Raw genomic sequence first — 15,269 nt, 5'->3', positions numbered from 1 at the left:
GGAGCCAAGAAATGCTTTGAAAGGCTGGTCATGGCTCACATCAACACCATTATCCCAGAAACCCTAGACCCACTCCAATTTGCATACCGCCCTAACAGATCCACAGATGATGCAATCTCTATTGCACTCCACACTGCCCTTTCCCACCTGGACAAAAGGAACACCTATGTGAGAATGCTATTCATTGACTACAGCTCAGCGTTCCATCTGCAACTGGATCCTGGACGTCCTGACGGGCTGCCCCCAGGTGGTAAGGGTAGGTAACAACACATCCACCACACTGATCCTCAACACAGGGGCCCCTCAGGGGTGCGTGCTCAGTCCCCTCCTGTACTCCCTGTTCACTCATGACTCCACGGCCAGGCATGACTCCAACACCATCATTAAGTTTGCCAGGTGGTGAGGGTAGGTAACAACACATCCACCACACTGATCCTCAACACAGGGGCCCCTCAGGGGTGCGTGCTCAGTCCCCTCCTGTACTCCCTGTTCACTCATGACTCCACGGCCAGGCATGACTCCAACACCATCATTAAGTTTGCCGATGACACAACAGTGGTAGGCCTGATCACCGACAACGACGAGACAGCCTTTAGGGAGGAGGTCAGAGACCTGGCCGTGTGGTGCCAGGACAACAACCTCTCCCTCAACGTGATCAAGACCAAGGAGATGATTTTGGACTGCAGGAAAAAGAGGACCAAGCACGCCCCCATTCTCATCGATGTGGCTGTAGTGGAGCAGGTTGAGCGCTTCAAGTTCCTTGGTGTTCACATCACCAGCAAACCAACATAGTCCAAGCACACCAAGACAGTCATGAAGAGGACACAACAAAACCTATTCCCCCTCAGGAGACTGAAAAGATTTGGCATGGGTCCTCAGATCCTCAAAAGGTTCTACAGCTGCACCATCGAGAGCATCCTGACTGGTTGCATCACTGCCTGGTATGGCAACTGCTCGGCCTCCGACCGCAAGGCACTACAGAGGGTAGTACATACGGCCCAGTACATTACCATGGCCAAGCTTCCTGCCATCCAGGACCTCTATACCAGGCGGTGTCAGAGGAAGGCCTAAAAATTGTCAAAGACTCCAGCCACCCTAGTCATAGACTGTTCTCTCTGCTACCGCATGGCAAGCGGTACCGGAGCGCCAAGTCTAGGTCCAAGAGGCTTCTAAACAGCTTCTATCTCCAAGCCATAAGACTCGTGAACATCTAATCAAATGGCCATCCAGACTATTTGCATTGCCCCCCCTCTTTTACACCGCTGCTGCTCTCTGTTGTTATCATCTATACGTAGTCACTTTAATAACTCTACCTACATGTACATATTACCTCTACTAACCAGGCGACAGGTAGCCTAGTGGTTAGAGCGTTGGACTAGTAACCGAAAGGTTGCAAGATCGAATCCCCGAGCTGACAAGGTAAAAATCTGTCGTTCTGCCCCTGAACAAGGCAACCCACCATTAACCCACTGTTTCTAGGCTGTCATTGTAAATAAGAATTTGTTCTTAACTGACTTGCCTAGTTAAATTAAAAATAAATAACCGGTGGTCCCCGCACATTGACTCTGTACCGGTACCCCCCTGTGTATAGTCTAGCTATTGTTATTTTACTGTTGCCCTTTACTTACTTGTTACTTTTCTTTCCTATTGTTATTCAATTTTTGTTTTAACTGCATTGTTGTTTAGGGGCTTGTAAGTAAGCATTTCACTGTAAGTTCTACAACTGTTGTATTCGGCGCATGTGACGAATAAAATTTGATTGGATTTTTATTTTATTTTACCCCAAACTACGCGTCAAGGGTTGTGTGTCTGTTTTTCTAACTTGTTTACATTACTTGGGACTTGAAGCCTAAGACAAATAATGGCTGGAACGCAGTAAATGGAATGGCATCAAACCATCTGTTTGACGTATTTGATACCATTCCACCTATTCTGCTCCAGCCATTACCACTTGCCCGTCCTACCCAATTAAGGTGCCACCAAACTCCTGTGGCACAAACACACACACACACACACACACACACACACACACACACACACACACACACACACACACACACACACACACACACACACACACACACACACACACACACACACACACACACACACACACACACACACACACACACACACACACACACACACACACACACACACACACACACACACACACACACACACACACACACACACTCTTTCACACTCTTCATATGCTGCTGCTACTCTGTTTATCTATCCTGATTGCCTAGTCACTTTTACCACAACCTACATGCAGTGGTGGAAAAAGTACCCAATTGTCATACTTGAGTAAAAGTATACAGTTGAAGTCAGAAGTTTACGGCTATGGCCAAAACTATAGTTTGTTAACAAGAAATTTGTGGAGTGGTTGAAAAGCGAGTTTTAATGACTCCAACCTAAGTGTATGTAATCTTCTGACTTCAACTGTATTTGTCACATGCACCGAAGAAAACAGGTGCAGACCTTACCGTGAAATGCTTACTTACAAACCCTTATTAACCAACAATGCAGTTAAGAAAAATCGAGTTAAGAAAATATTGACTAAATAAATTTAAGTAACACAATAAAATAACAATAACGAGGCTACAGTGTAAATATAAGGTGCTCCAATCCTCGTTATACCTTTTTTTATTTAACAAAATATTTGTCATTTTTAACTCTGCATTGTTGGGAAAGGGCTCGTAAGTAAGCATTTGATGGTAAAGTCTACACCTTTTGTATTCGGCACATGTGACAAATAAAAATTGATTTGATATTTTATTATATTTTATTCTCAGGGTTTGGGAGTGAACAGTTCCACGGACCGCAGTGCACTGAAAAGGCGGATCAAAGACATTCACGCAGCAGCGGAAAAGGAGCGCAAGGCCCTGGACAAACTGGAACGCCAGAAAGAGAAGCAGCGCAAAAAGGACCAGGAGCTACGCAAGCTAAACACAAGCTAGACATAACCACCAGATGGCGCTAAATGGCCACAGAAATACTCCTGACTAGAAACTGGTGCTGGTGCACATCTCCAACTTTCACATGATCATGACAGCATTGATGCTAAGTGGAGTTTTGTGCAAAAAGTTGGAATTTGCACATAGACTTTCGTACTGTACCTCTGGTTTGGATGTGAGGCTTTGAACCCTGCGATGGGCGGGACAGTGTGTTGTCTATCACTGACACATGAATAATAACAGAATGAAAGCTCCATGCTCTTCTTGTCAAATGGATTTATCACCAAGTTCGGTAACCCAAAGTGGGCATGTGAGAGGTGGGTCGCGAGTTATGAGAATACATCTACAGTCACACACTATTTATTCTTAATTTGGGTAGTTGGAGGACAACGGCAGGACTGTCACGGCAGGACTGTCAATTTCTAATTTGGGTCCCGAGGTGAAAAAGCTTAAGAACTGCTTTGGACCAATCAATCAGTGATTGACGCAACATGATAGGTCCCGCCCATATTGGTGTTCAGATGTCTCATTCTTCCTGGCTATGAAACATGTGTTGTTCTTTGTCAATCAGTAAGGTTATCCACCCTTGTGGAAAAAATCGTACTAATATTTTGTTACTGGAATTGAGTATGTGTTATAAACTCAGCAAAAAAATAAACGTCCTTTCACTGTCAACTGCGTTTATTTTCAGCAAACTTAACATGTGTAAATATTTGAATGAACATAAGATTCAACAACTGAGACATAAACTGAACAAGTTCCACAGACATGTGACTAACAGAAATGGAATAATGTGTCCCTGAACAAAGGGGGGGGGGTCAAAATCAAAAGTAACAGTCAGTATCTGGCGTGGCCACCAGCTGCATTAAGTACTGCAGTGCATCTCCTCCTCATGGACTGCACCAGATTTGCCAGTTCTTGCTGTGAGATGTTACCCCACTCTTCCACCAAGGCACCTGCAAGTTTTCATAAATTGTTGGGGGGAATGGCCCTAGCCTTCACCCTCCGATCCAACAGGTCCCAGACGTGCTCAATGGGATTGTGATCCGGGCTCTTTGCTGGCCATGGCAGAACACTGACATTCCTGTCTTGCAGGAAATCACGCACAGAACGAGCAGTATGGCTGGTGGCATTGTCAGGCCCACAAGCCCTCATGTCAGGATGAGCCTGGAAGGGTACCACATGAGGGAGGAGGATGTCTTCCCTGTAACGCACAGCATTGAGATTGCCCACAATGACAACAAGCTCAGTCCGATGATGCTGTGACACCGCCCCAGACCATGACGGACCCTCCACCTCCAAATCAATCCTGCTCCAGAGTACAGGCCTTGGTGTACTTTGATGATAAACGCGAATCCGATCATCACCCCTGGTGAGACAAAACCGCGACTCGTCATTGAAGAGCACTTTTTGTCGGTCCTATCTGGTCCAGCGACGGTGGGTTTGTGCCCATAGGCAACGTTGTTGCCGGTGATGTCTGGTGAGGACCTGCCTTACAACAGGCCTACAAGCCCTCAGTCCAGCCTCTCTCAGCATATTGCGGACAGTCTGAGCACTGATGGAGGGATTGTGCATTCCTGGTGTAACTCGGGCAATTGTTGTTGCCATCCTGTACTTGTCCCGCAGGTGTGATGTTTGGATGTACCGATCCTGTGCAGGTGTTGTTACACGTGGTCTGCCACTGCGAAGACGATCAGCTGTCCGTCCTGTCTCCTTGTAGCGCTGTCTCAGGCGTCTCACAGTACGGACATTGCAATTTATTGCCCTGGCCACATCTGCAGTCCTCATGCCTCCTTGCAGCATGCCTAAGGGACGTTCACGCAGATGAGCAGGGACCCTGGGCATCTTTCTTTTGGTGTTTTTCAGAGTCAGTAGAAAGGCCTCTTTAGTGTCCTAAGTTTTCATAACTGTGACCTTAATTGCCTAACGTCTGTAAAGCAGTGTTTAAACCCTTTACAATGAAGATCTGTGAAGTTATTTGGATTTTTACGAATTATCTTTGAAAGACTGAAAAAGCGACGTTTCTTTATTTGCTGAGTTTATGTGACTTCTACACACATTCAATGCATTGACAAAGTCATACTTTCCCCATAGCTTTTGACCATACACACATACAGTACATTCTAGCAAATTACACACTATCAAAACATAACCATGGTCTGAGTTATTATAGAAAGAATATAATTACAGAAATTAGCATTTATTTATTTTTACAAAGAATATAATCACAGAATTCAGCTTTTTTTTTTTTACTCATAACCACAAGCCAGTAACACACAACCACATTCATATTGTAGTATGCATCAATACTCTGTCAGTGGACAGGAGTAAAACTTGAAGTAACATGAAGATTTGTCCAAGACATTGATAAGATGCTGATGAAACAGATGTGATTTTTGAGCATATTTGTATCCACTGTATGTTTGTGGTGTACGTGCATGTTTGTGGCGTATGATATACTGTCTGTTTATGTGTGTGTAAGTGTGCATATGTGCTATCTGAGGTCATTTCCTTGGTAACGACTGTATGGGAATGGGACTGGCTCTCCTGAAAGGAGTCTTCTGAGGTGGCCACTTTAGAATTCTGGGTGTTGTCAATCTTCTGTCTACTCTCACGTTACACCAATCGCCATCTTAGCTGTTTTTGTCTTGAGAGTCTCCAACTTCATCATCTTTGGAGGATTCAGGGCCCCATATAAGGACTGATGCTGGGACATGCCATCTAAACCGTACCCCCCGTTTTGCCCAGTTTTCACACTGAATTCATGGACTGGTTCGTGGTCAGAAGAACCAGTGACATGGATATTAGCTCCAGGTTTTACACATACATGGTCCTTAGGACTCGTTTCTTGATTTCCGTCCTCCCATGATGCGGTGACTTCATTTATTTTCAACTCCTGTGTCAAATGGAAATATGTAATAAATATGGTTTAAAATGCAGAATGCATGTCAGCACTCCCAAACGTCTGCTGCTACTGGTCTCTCATCTCTGGTCTCTCAGTTCAACATGTGGGCTGATTCACACTCGGTTTGTACAACTGATATGCAACACATCTGACACATCGGGGGTACGGTTAGAACCCTAACCCAACTCAAAATAACAATTGAGTCCAACTCAAAACGGGTAGGATTTGACGATAACAAAACGTACACAACGTAGCACTTGGTTCATCTGGTTTTACTATGGCACTTTATACATGTCACATTACAAAGTCAACATTCTGGGTTTCTTGGTTTACGTAGCACAGTAAATGATTAAGAACACGTTGCATGTTAAAAAGAGAACAGGGTTAGAATTGGTGGAAAGGAGGATCTGGAAGTACCTGTTGATAGTTGATCAGTTCTCCACAATGAAACAAGACTTGAAGTTCACGCACGCATACACACACACACACACACACACACATGCACGGAACCACCCACACCCACACACAAAGAAAGAGCACAGAGCTTTGATGCCTCTACTCCAAGATCACCAGTAGCCCCGAGCGACAGAGCCAATATACAGACTGAGAACAGGCGGAGTTTCACAAAACCTGCTTCAGTCAAGTTACAAGAGTTGGACTAGCGTGAGTCATCGTTTCTCTCTTGTGTATTACCTTGTAACCTTGAAATGGCTTTTAACGTTGTTTCTGTAAACACCAAGGTAACGTAACAGAAACACGTCACATCTGTGTGTATTTATAATGACGGCTTGAACCCACAATCACACGTGGAGCAGGCCAACCCACAATCACACTTGGAGCAGGCCAACCCACAATCACACTTGGATGAGTCCATATCCCACTAATCCCAGAGTCCTCACCTGTAGATAAATACTCATACAGAACAATTTAACAAGGACCCTGATTACCAAGATGGACCATAGAACACCCCCTCCCCAAAACCCTATTACCCACACTGCACCTGCATCTTAAACGTGTCTGATGTCAGCTATACAAAGGGCATTCCTATGTACACAAAAAGGAGCATAGCATGTTTTAGTGCACTTGTGTGGATGTACATGACATCCACACATCCAGAGTCTCAGAACTGAAAGTAATTCACACCTACTGTAGATTAGACAGGATTAGACACTTAGGGTCGAAGTTCAACAGGTTGCATTGAAGTGCTATGAGATCGTTCGTTGGCACGGTAGGATTTGCATGTGCAATATTTACATCTGCGATTAAATAATTCAACTGTCGTGCACTTCCTTAAAACACATCCAAGTCATAAAATAATTGATCCAAAAAAAGCATTATGAAATAATATTCTATTTCACATTCCATATTTCTGTACCATTACATCTATCCTACTGTACTATTTACAGAGTGTGTTGGTTAATAATACTATGTATGTATTTATACTCATTCTCCAGGTATAATGGAAGCAGGTGGATTGGCTTTTGGATAACATTTCAATAACATTATAATAACAATGGCTAGGCCTCACTCAGAATGCATTGTATCAACGAGCAACGGACATAGGCGAGGAAACACTAAGTGAGGAAACCTTACAAAACAGTCATGTTGTCTTTCTGAAGGAATTGTGTAGGATTTCCTGCAGGATTCCTGTATACATTTTTTGACTTGAAGTCGCTTTGGGTTAAAAATGTGTGTTAAATGGCATATATTATTATATTAAGGGGGGAAACTCAAGTACTAGACACTGCGGGCCAAAGGAAGCTACAGATGACACACATGGAGACACAATAAAGATGTCTGTCTCTCTGACTGGCTGACTGATTGACTGGCTGAGTGACATAAATAATACAAAAAAACCTTCAAGAAATATCTGAAAAACCTGAATTTGAACAATGGATTGCATGTACTGTACGTGTGTGTGTGGGTGGGGCGGGTGTGTGTGTGTGTGTGTGGGGGGGGGGGGGGGGGGGTAGCCAGGACAACAGTCTTTCCCTCTGAACATCCCAAACACAGAAATGTTCCAAAGGGTTTTGCCGCATGCCATTCTCCCATAGTGCCAGTGTGTGGCTGGCCCAGCATCAGGTATCAGGTTTTGGGGCAGTATCCTCCACACCCCACAGGCTGGCCCATGGAGCCAAGGGGAAGGGATCCAGGAGATTAGGAAAGGGATGAGGGGGTAGGGTAGGGGTCCTGCTGGAGGAAGGGCTGGGGGCTGTGATCCCCCCTCTGGAGGGTGGTGGTTGGGGAAAGGGGGGTTAGGTTCGCACCCAGCAGAGGGGCACCCAGAAGGTCTCACGCTCCAGCCGCTCCAGAATGCCTCGGAGTTCTGTGCAGGCGCTGGCTGAGTCCTCCTTTATTAGGACCCGGTCGACCAGGTGGCCGTACTGCTGGTCCATCTGCTGGGCTGACTGACGCATTTCCTGCAGGTCCTCATCCTGAAACGGACACACGGAGACACACACACGGAGAAACACACACGGAGACACACACACGGAGACACACACACGGAGACACACACACGGACGGAGAGACAGACAGACAGACAGACGTGAAAATGAGGAAGAAGCATAAGAGTGAGTAAGGATATAAAGGTGATATCAGATTTAGGAGAGGAGAAAATAGAAAAGGAGAAAGCATGCCACCCAAAAAAGAAGATTGAGTAACAGAAAAAAGGTGAAATAACTCATTGATACATTCATATGAGCACATTTCAGACTCAGCTCACTGTAATAAAAAGAGACAGCAGGTCTCACCGTCACTCGCCCATGATCTCCCCCTGCTGGTGAGGTGGCAGCACTACGACGGCGTCTGCTCTCCGGGACGCGTGGCTTGACGAAGATGACATAGGGCTTGAACTCAGATGTCCGCAGCGTCTTCAAAGCCTGAGGGGCCAGGACACAGTCAGACACGATATCACACAGTCTGCGTTGGTTGTCACACAGAGTGCACAGGGTTTAGAGAACAGATACTATCAGAGAAATGTCCTCTTGAGATGTCAGAGATGCTACGGATAACCGGGACAAGATAATATGGCAGCCTGCCGGACTGAAACAGAAAGTACTCTCACCAAGAGAACACAGGAGAAACGTCAGGGGCCGTCATAGAATAGGGTGTGACACAGACTGCATGTGATAGCCGTGGTTATATTGTACAGTGCATTATGACAGAATGGGAAATGCATCACTGTAGAGGATGTGCCTTGGCCCTACCTCTGGCTGCACGTCCACTAGGCACATCTTATTCTTGGCCTGTACAGAGCGGATGGCCTCTATACTGGTACCATACTGGTTCTCCTTGTACTCCCCATGCTCGATGAACCTGGACACACAGGACACAACTAAGCACGAAACAGACAAAACAAAGCAGAGTACTACAGAGACGGACAGTATGGCTTCACAGATCAGCCATATGGTATCAAAGAGAACTCACTTGTTGCTCAGAGCGTCTGCGTCAAACGCCTGTTTGGTGACAAAATGGTACTCCACCCCCTCCTTCTCATGAGGCTTCTTGGGCCTGGTGGTATCTGGAGACACAAGTGATAGGGGGAATATCGGGAAAGCTGCGATGGTTTTACTGGTGTGGCAGTTCTTTACTAGGGTGTCAGAGGGTGTCGCCGTCAGTGTAGAAAGAAGAGGGTGAGGTTTAGAAGGTGTAACTCACGCGGTACGGCCACAGCATAGCGGTGTGGGTTCTCTGCTATCACCTTCTGTTTCAGCTCATTGATACGAGCTCCCAGGGAGCCTTTGTGCGAGTGATAGTGAGAGTGAGTGAGAGAGAGAGAGAGAGAATGAGAGCGAAAGAAAGAAAGGGAGAGAGAGAGAGACAGAAAAAGAGAAAGAGAGAGAGGGTAGAGAGAGGAAGTGACATAGAGTTATTTAAACATAACTATCAGGGACAAATAATCTATATTTGCTGAAAAAAATCTGCATCAACATCAAGTTAAGTCCACTGATTAGTTACAGGATGTGCCATTTGTTGTGCAGTTTGATGAATTAACTTATCAGAAACATAAATAGCATTAGGTACTGTAGATAAGACGTCACAGGCCCACACAACTAGCTTGGTCAAGCAGACTGACTGCTTAAAATGAAAGAGAATATGTGCTATCGGGAGATTGGTCTGGTTCTCATAAGGCTTCCACACAACTAGAGGAAGTTGCTGTTTGTAGTATTGGCCACTAGAGGGCAGTATCGTCAAAGTAGAATGACCACACTGCCATAGACATCCTAAAGCTGCTGTCTTACCGATCAGAACCACCAGGCGGGGTCTCTCGTTGGGCCGGTGCTGGTAGCGAGTCACCTCCTCGTAGGTGGCAAAGTCTGGATCGGTGGGGTCGCGGCTGGCCCGTCCTCCGAGGGATCCTGACCGCTCCTTCCGGCTCAGACGGAAACTCCTCCTCAGACCCGCTGCGCAGGACAGGCAGGTGGGAGGGTCGGGGAGAGCAAGGTGAGGCAGGGAGGCAAAGGGTCAAAATGTCAGATGTGATCATCCACTTAAGTGGTTTGATACACTGTCTAACACATGCTCTTTCTACATAATTACAACCGTATTCTCCAAGGCATGTTAGATAGCGCTTGCAGTTGTTCTCACTCGGCAATTAGTGTTGCTGACAAACATTTTGAACGCGTCATATCAGGACATCATATCAGGACATCATGCAAATCAAACCCCAACATAACCATAACATTATTCTTTGTTGGATTATTCGGTGTTGGTTATCGAATTAACAAAGAATGTGCAACCCTTGATAAGCATGCATTAAAACCCCAGTGAACCGTGTGACCATTCACATACTAGTGGTAAACTGGGATTCGTCGTTAACCAGTGAGTGATACTACAGGTCTGACAGCTCGACCCGTGCTTATCTCTTAGGTAAATGGGCTGCCAGCGGCATTGTGAGATATCGACTGAATCTGCTCATTTACAAGCGCGTGTCCAACACGTATCAGTCACATGCAGCTAATATCTGACAAAGGGGGTTTGTCAGCTCCACGTTCACAGTGAGAAATAAGCTCTGGGACTGAGAGTGAAGCGAACACACTTCTGCTATCAATATCAAGCTCATGCCTCTCCTTTCTCTTCTTATGGGAGACTTGGCTTCACTCGACGAACAACTAGTAATACTACAGGAAGGATAAAAGATCAATTGGCCTTGATAGAATTGGAAGGACAATGGTCTGGTTTGTAACACATGTACGAGTATACAGTACAACGGACACATGCTGCTTGACAGAGGGCTACAGGAGTGGACCAGGAGGGATAGGGCAGCCTGACTCTGGAGACCACAGTGTAGTGTTAGTGACACACACGCACACACACGCACGGGCGCACGCACACGCAGACACGCACACACAGTGTCTCCAGGCCCATGGGTGCCCATCCCCCCCTGCCCGCGGACAGTGGGAATACCTGAGGGAACAAGCCGGTAACAGTACCTGAATAAAATTCCCAGGAAAACACCTGGCCACAGGAGGGCGCCACTGCTTTACACTTAGGAGAGACTATAACTGGCATTAGAGCATCACACAACCCAGCCTCGCGCCTCAGTCTCCACACAGGGTGAAACAAGCAGCAAAACGTGTCTGGTTGGTTGAGTGTGCAATGCGTCCAACGCAGCAGGACCCTCATGGGGGGTGAGGGTAGGAGGGGTGCACCAGCCATAGCAGCAGAGGCAGAGGCAAGAGGGGAGTCTCAGGAGGATCCAAACACGGCTTAGTTTGGGGCAGGGCAAGGGTGCTGAGTCTAATCTCCATATATAAGGAGTAACCTGATTGGTTGATGTCAGTATTCTGTGTCATTACGAAGGTAAGCAATCACGTAGAATAATGCAGTTGGTCTTATTGCCATGGGAGGGCAGTGTTTGACTGTCAGCCGTGTTCAGATCCCTCCGTGTGCTCTGCTTTTCATTCCAACAGTTTCTGGGGTATGGGGTGAGGCCTCAAGGTCATGTAGGGGTGAAGGAGGCAAGGGAAGGACAGTGGAAGGAGGGGAGGCCAGTGGGAGGGCAGCAGGGGGCTGAGGATTCCGGGAAAAGCGTTATATTGTCGTGCCAATGCAATTTCAGTCTGGATGCAAACTGTATTTACCACGGTCGGTAGCTTGAGGGTTAAATCCAATTGATAACACTCATTAGCAAGTAGTAACATTTTTGAATGCCCTGAAATGATTGCTACTCTGGTGTCTGGGGAACTGATACTGATCCTAAGACGTGTTAATACTCTGACAGAGACGCATAGCATGTGTTAATATCTACTGGAGATAAAACTGTTTCAAGTCTGGTACTCGCTCTCTATCACACCCTCTTAAGCACTTTTCTCATGACACTAATTAGGCAACGAGACCGATTTGTTATCGACACCTGAAGGAGTGAGAGACTAAACTCCCCTCTTTCGCCCTCCCTCTTTCATATTAAGCTGGAAGAACTGGTGCTGGAGCGCACACTCTCTCCTTCAATACTAGTCTTCCCTATCAAATGAACTGGGATCAGTTCCGTCTCCTCTCAGCAGTGTCTCTCCCCACCGCCTTTCTCTTCACCTCTCTCCTCCCTTCTCCATCACTTCCCACACGGACACTCCAGCCAGTCCCACCCTCAGGACATCCGTACATTCCCCAACCCAAAGCGGCATTTCAGTTAGCCAGCAGCACACAGCAAGGTCCTGGCGGACACAGACACATCAGACAGCAAAAAGGTAAAGGCGGCAGAAGGAGGAAGACGTGCAGGCTCTCACCTATGTACTCTCCATTGAAATAGCCCTCACAATCACAGTCCTCTGTAGGGAGGCAAGCAGGGAGAAGAGGGGGGCAGGGGTGAGCGGAGGGTAAGTAACCTGAAGGAAGGATCAGAGGGGTGGGGAGGGAGGGGTACAGAGGTGGGGGGGGCTGCGGGCTCCGAAGCAGGACAGGCAGGGTCAGGCAGGCGGGCAGAGGGGTGGGCGCAGGGTAGGTCCCTAAGCCAGCAGGTCAGGACAGGAAGGTTTCAGCAGGACAGGCCCTCAGCCGGAGCCCGCAGCCACTGTGGCAGCCATGATGGGGGAGGTTTGACAGACACCACACAGACACACCGAGTACTTCTGGAGGCAGTCGACTGGAAAAGGGAACCCGGTCTCCCTGGCCCACACACATGGCTTTGTGAAATGGACAGTTCAGCTAGCATACAAATGGTAGCTAGCATACAAAAACCTGTGCAATTCACAACTCTATAACTGCTGAATTCAATATTTAACTCAGCAAAAAAATAGTTTAAATATCTGATGTCTCTGAAACTCTGGATATGCAACAAAAGTGCTGACAATGGCAGATTCACAACTCAGAGATACTGATTAGGAAATAGGTGACACAGAAAAACGGTGCAAGTACCAAAGACGACGGCAGAGAAGGGAGAGGGAGAAAGAGAAATCCTCTGCAAGGAGAAGAACAGGTAGCCAAGACACAGTAGAGGAGACGAAGAGGATAGCAAACTGCAGTAGACAGAACAAGATGAGTTGCAGAGAAGAACGAAAGAGAGAACAAAAGAGTAGAAGCTGATGATGATGGAGAGGATGGGTCATTGCTATCTTTAAGTGATTGAAAAAAAAACCTTGGAAAGTTAGATTTTTTGTAGTGTGTCCAGTCCGTTATTAGAACGCACGCACGCACGAACTCACACACACACACACTGCAATCGCGGTGAATCTCTATTCTGGTCTCGTAGGCTGCCTACAGTGGGGGAGGATTTCAGCTGGAAGCAGAGCAGTACAGGACCCATGGGGTCTCATCCACCCCCGCAGCACAGGCACACACACACACACACACACACACACACACACACACACACACACACACACACACACACACACACACACACACACACACACACACACACACACACACACACACACACACACACACACACACACACACACACACACACACACACACACACACACACACACACACACACACACACACCAAAAGAAAGAGAGACGGCTGAGAGCTTTGATGCCTCTACTAATATACCTTCTAGTAGGAGCCTGCAAGCAGACAGTAACCGTCCTCTCATAGTCATACCAAGGAGTTTCAAAACACGGAACGCAAATAGTCAAATGGAAGTCATGAGAAATATAAGAGTAATAAACTGTCACCACATGTCCATGTATCTGATTATGCATAATTGTGGATGGTTACTAGTATGTCCATGTGGAGTATTGTCCAGTCTAATCACTGACAGTGGCAATGAAACTACTGGCACACTGCCCTCATTCCCTGATCATGGTTATGTGTGAGTGAGTGAGGGAGAGAGACTGAAAGAGAGAGAGAGACAGAGAGAGAGGATTGCAGGCATCTCTGTACCAGTATACCCACCTTTGTCACATCCCTGGTCATCTGAGGTAAGCAGTGAGGGAAAGGAGGATGATGAGAAATCTTTGACAAACAGTTACACAAAAAACCCCAACGGGCAATGGGATGGGGTATTGGTGTTATCTCCTCTCTCAATTCTTTGTCTGATATTCACAAACTCTAAAATATACTTTTTTCCCCTAGCAGGCGAGTCGTTGGAGAATGAGAGAAAAACGAGCGAGAGAGAGAGAGAGGTGGGAATTATAGATTTTAAAACGCACAAACTGTCTCAGTCTCAGTCTCTGTTCTATGACGTCATCGAGGGGTCGAGCCTCTGACCCACATTAAAAAGGCAACCCCATGCCCCTCAGCTTCACTAGGGGCATGGGAATTAATCAAAGAGAGAGGGAAAGAGAGAGAGAGAGAAAGAGAGCGAGAGAGAGAGAAAGGGAGAGAAAAGAGAGAGTTAGGGGTAGAGAGGTAGAGAGAGAGAGAGAGAGAGAGAGAGAGAGAGAGAGAGAGAGAGAGAGAGAGAGAGAGAGAGAGAGAGAGAGAGAGAGAGAGAGAGAGAGAGAGAGAGAGAGAGAGAGAGAGAGAGAGATAAAAGAGAGAGAGGGGTAGAGAGGTAGAGAGAGAGAGAAGAGACATGGGCCTCCATGGTATAACCCAGCTAGCTGACATATTGCTAAGCTCTTGTTGTCTCCCTGGGGCTCAGACCTAATCGGATCGCCTGTGGATTATGGACCACGAAGCGCCACCGCTCGCATTAAACACTCACCTGGCCACTTCTATTCAGACATATCCAATACTATTACCACACAACACAGAGCAGGAGAGAGCCAGAGTGGACAAAAAGGACATTGTTACACACTCATCCTGTTAATTGGTTCTAGTCTGTTGTCTGTCTCTCACTATAGAGATACAGTTTGTGCTGACCGGCCAGATGGACCAGACATGAAAGATTAATTCATATCTTTGTGATCCCTCCCTCTCTTCTCCCCCCTCCCAAAGCCGTCTCTCACTTTTTTTTATATTTGTCTCTCTCTCTCTCTCTCTCTCTCTCTCTCTCTCTCTCTCTCTCTCTCTCT

General features: G+C 46.7%; 2 protein-coding genes across 6 annotated transcripts in view; one reads left to right on the top strand and one right to left on the bottom strand.

Moving 5' to 3' along the window:
* Positions 1-5,926, top strand: part of LOC139579270 (sterile alpha motif domain-containing protein 14-like) — a 42,458-nt gene extending 36,532 nt beyond the window's left edge. The window contains exon 10 of the mRNA XM_071407778.1: positions 2,799-5,926. Coding sequence (XP_071263879.1) covers positions 2,799-2,963 — 165 coding nt within the window. The 3' untranslated portion in view covers positions 2,964-5,926. The remainder of the gene's footprint in view (positions 1-2,798) is intronic.
* Positions 5,927-6,122: 196 nt separating this feature from the next.
* Positions 6,123-15,269, bottom strand: part of LOC139579243 (MAGUK p55 subfamily member 3-like) — a 47,218-nt gene continuing 38,071 nt past the window's right edge. For 3 of the 5 annotated variants that reach the window (XM_071407742.1, XM_071407734.1, XM_071407750.1), the window contains exons 12-20: positions 14,206-14,226; positions 12,594-12,635; positions 11,301-11,366; positions 10,110-10,271; positions 9,526-9,606; positions 9,295-9,388; positions 9,075-9,183; positions 8,619-8,747; positions 6,123-8,300 (exon numbers count right to left, since the gene is read on the bottom strand). In XM_071407742.1, coding sequence (XP_071263843.1) covers positions 8,121-8,300; positions 8,619-8,747; positions 9,075-9,183; positions 9,295-9,388; positions 9,526-9,606; positions 10,110-10,271; positions 11,301-11,366; positions 12,594-12,635; positions 14,206-14,226 — 884 coding nt within the window. In that variant the 3' untranslated portion in view covers positions 6,123-8,120. The remainder of the gene's footprint in view (positions 8,301-8,618; positions 8,748-9,074; positions 9,184-9,294; positions 9,389-9,525; positions 9,607-10,109; positions 10,272-11,300; positions 11,367-12,593; positions 12,636-14,205; positions 14,227-15,269) is intronic. The other 2 variants (XM_071407766.1, XM_071407757.1) reach the window with 2 other exon arrangements.

This window comes from Salvelinus alpinus, chromosome 1 (assembly GCF_045679555.1).
Source record: "Salvelinus alpinus chromosome 1, SLU_Salpinus.1, whole genome shotgun sequence".
NCBI classification, from domain to species: domain Eukaryota; kingdom Metazoa; phylum Chordata; class Actinopteri; order Salmoniformes; family Salmonidae; genus Salvelinus; species Salvelinus alpinus.
This window is presented reverse-complemented; position numbering and strand designations above follow the sequence as displayed.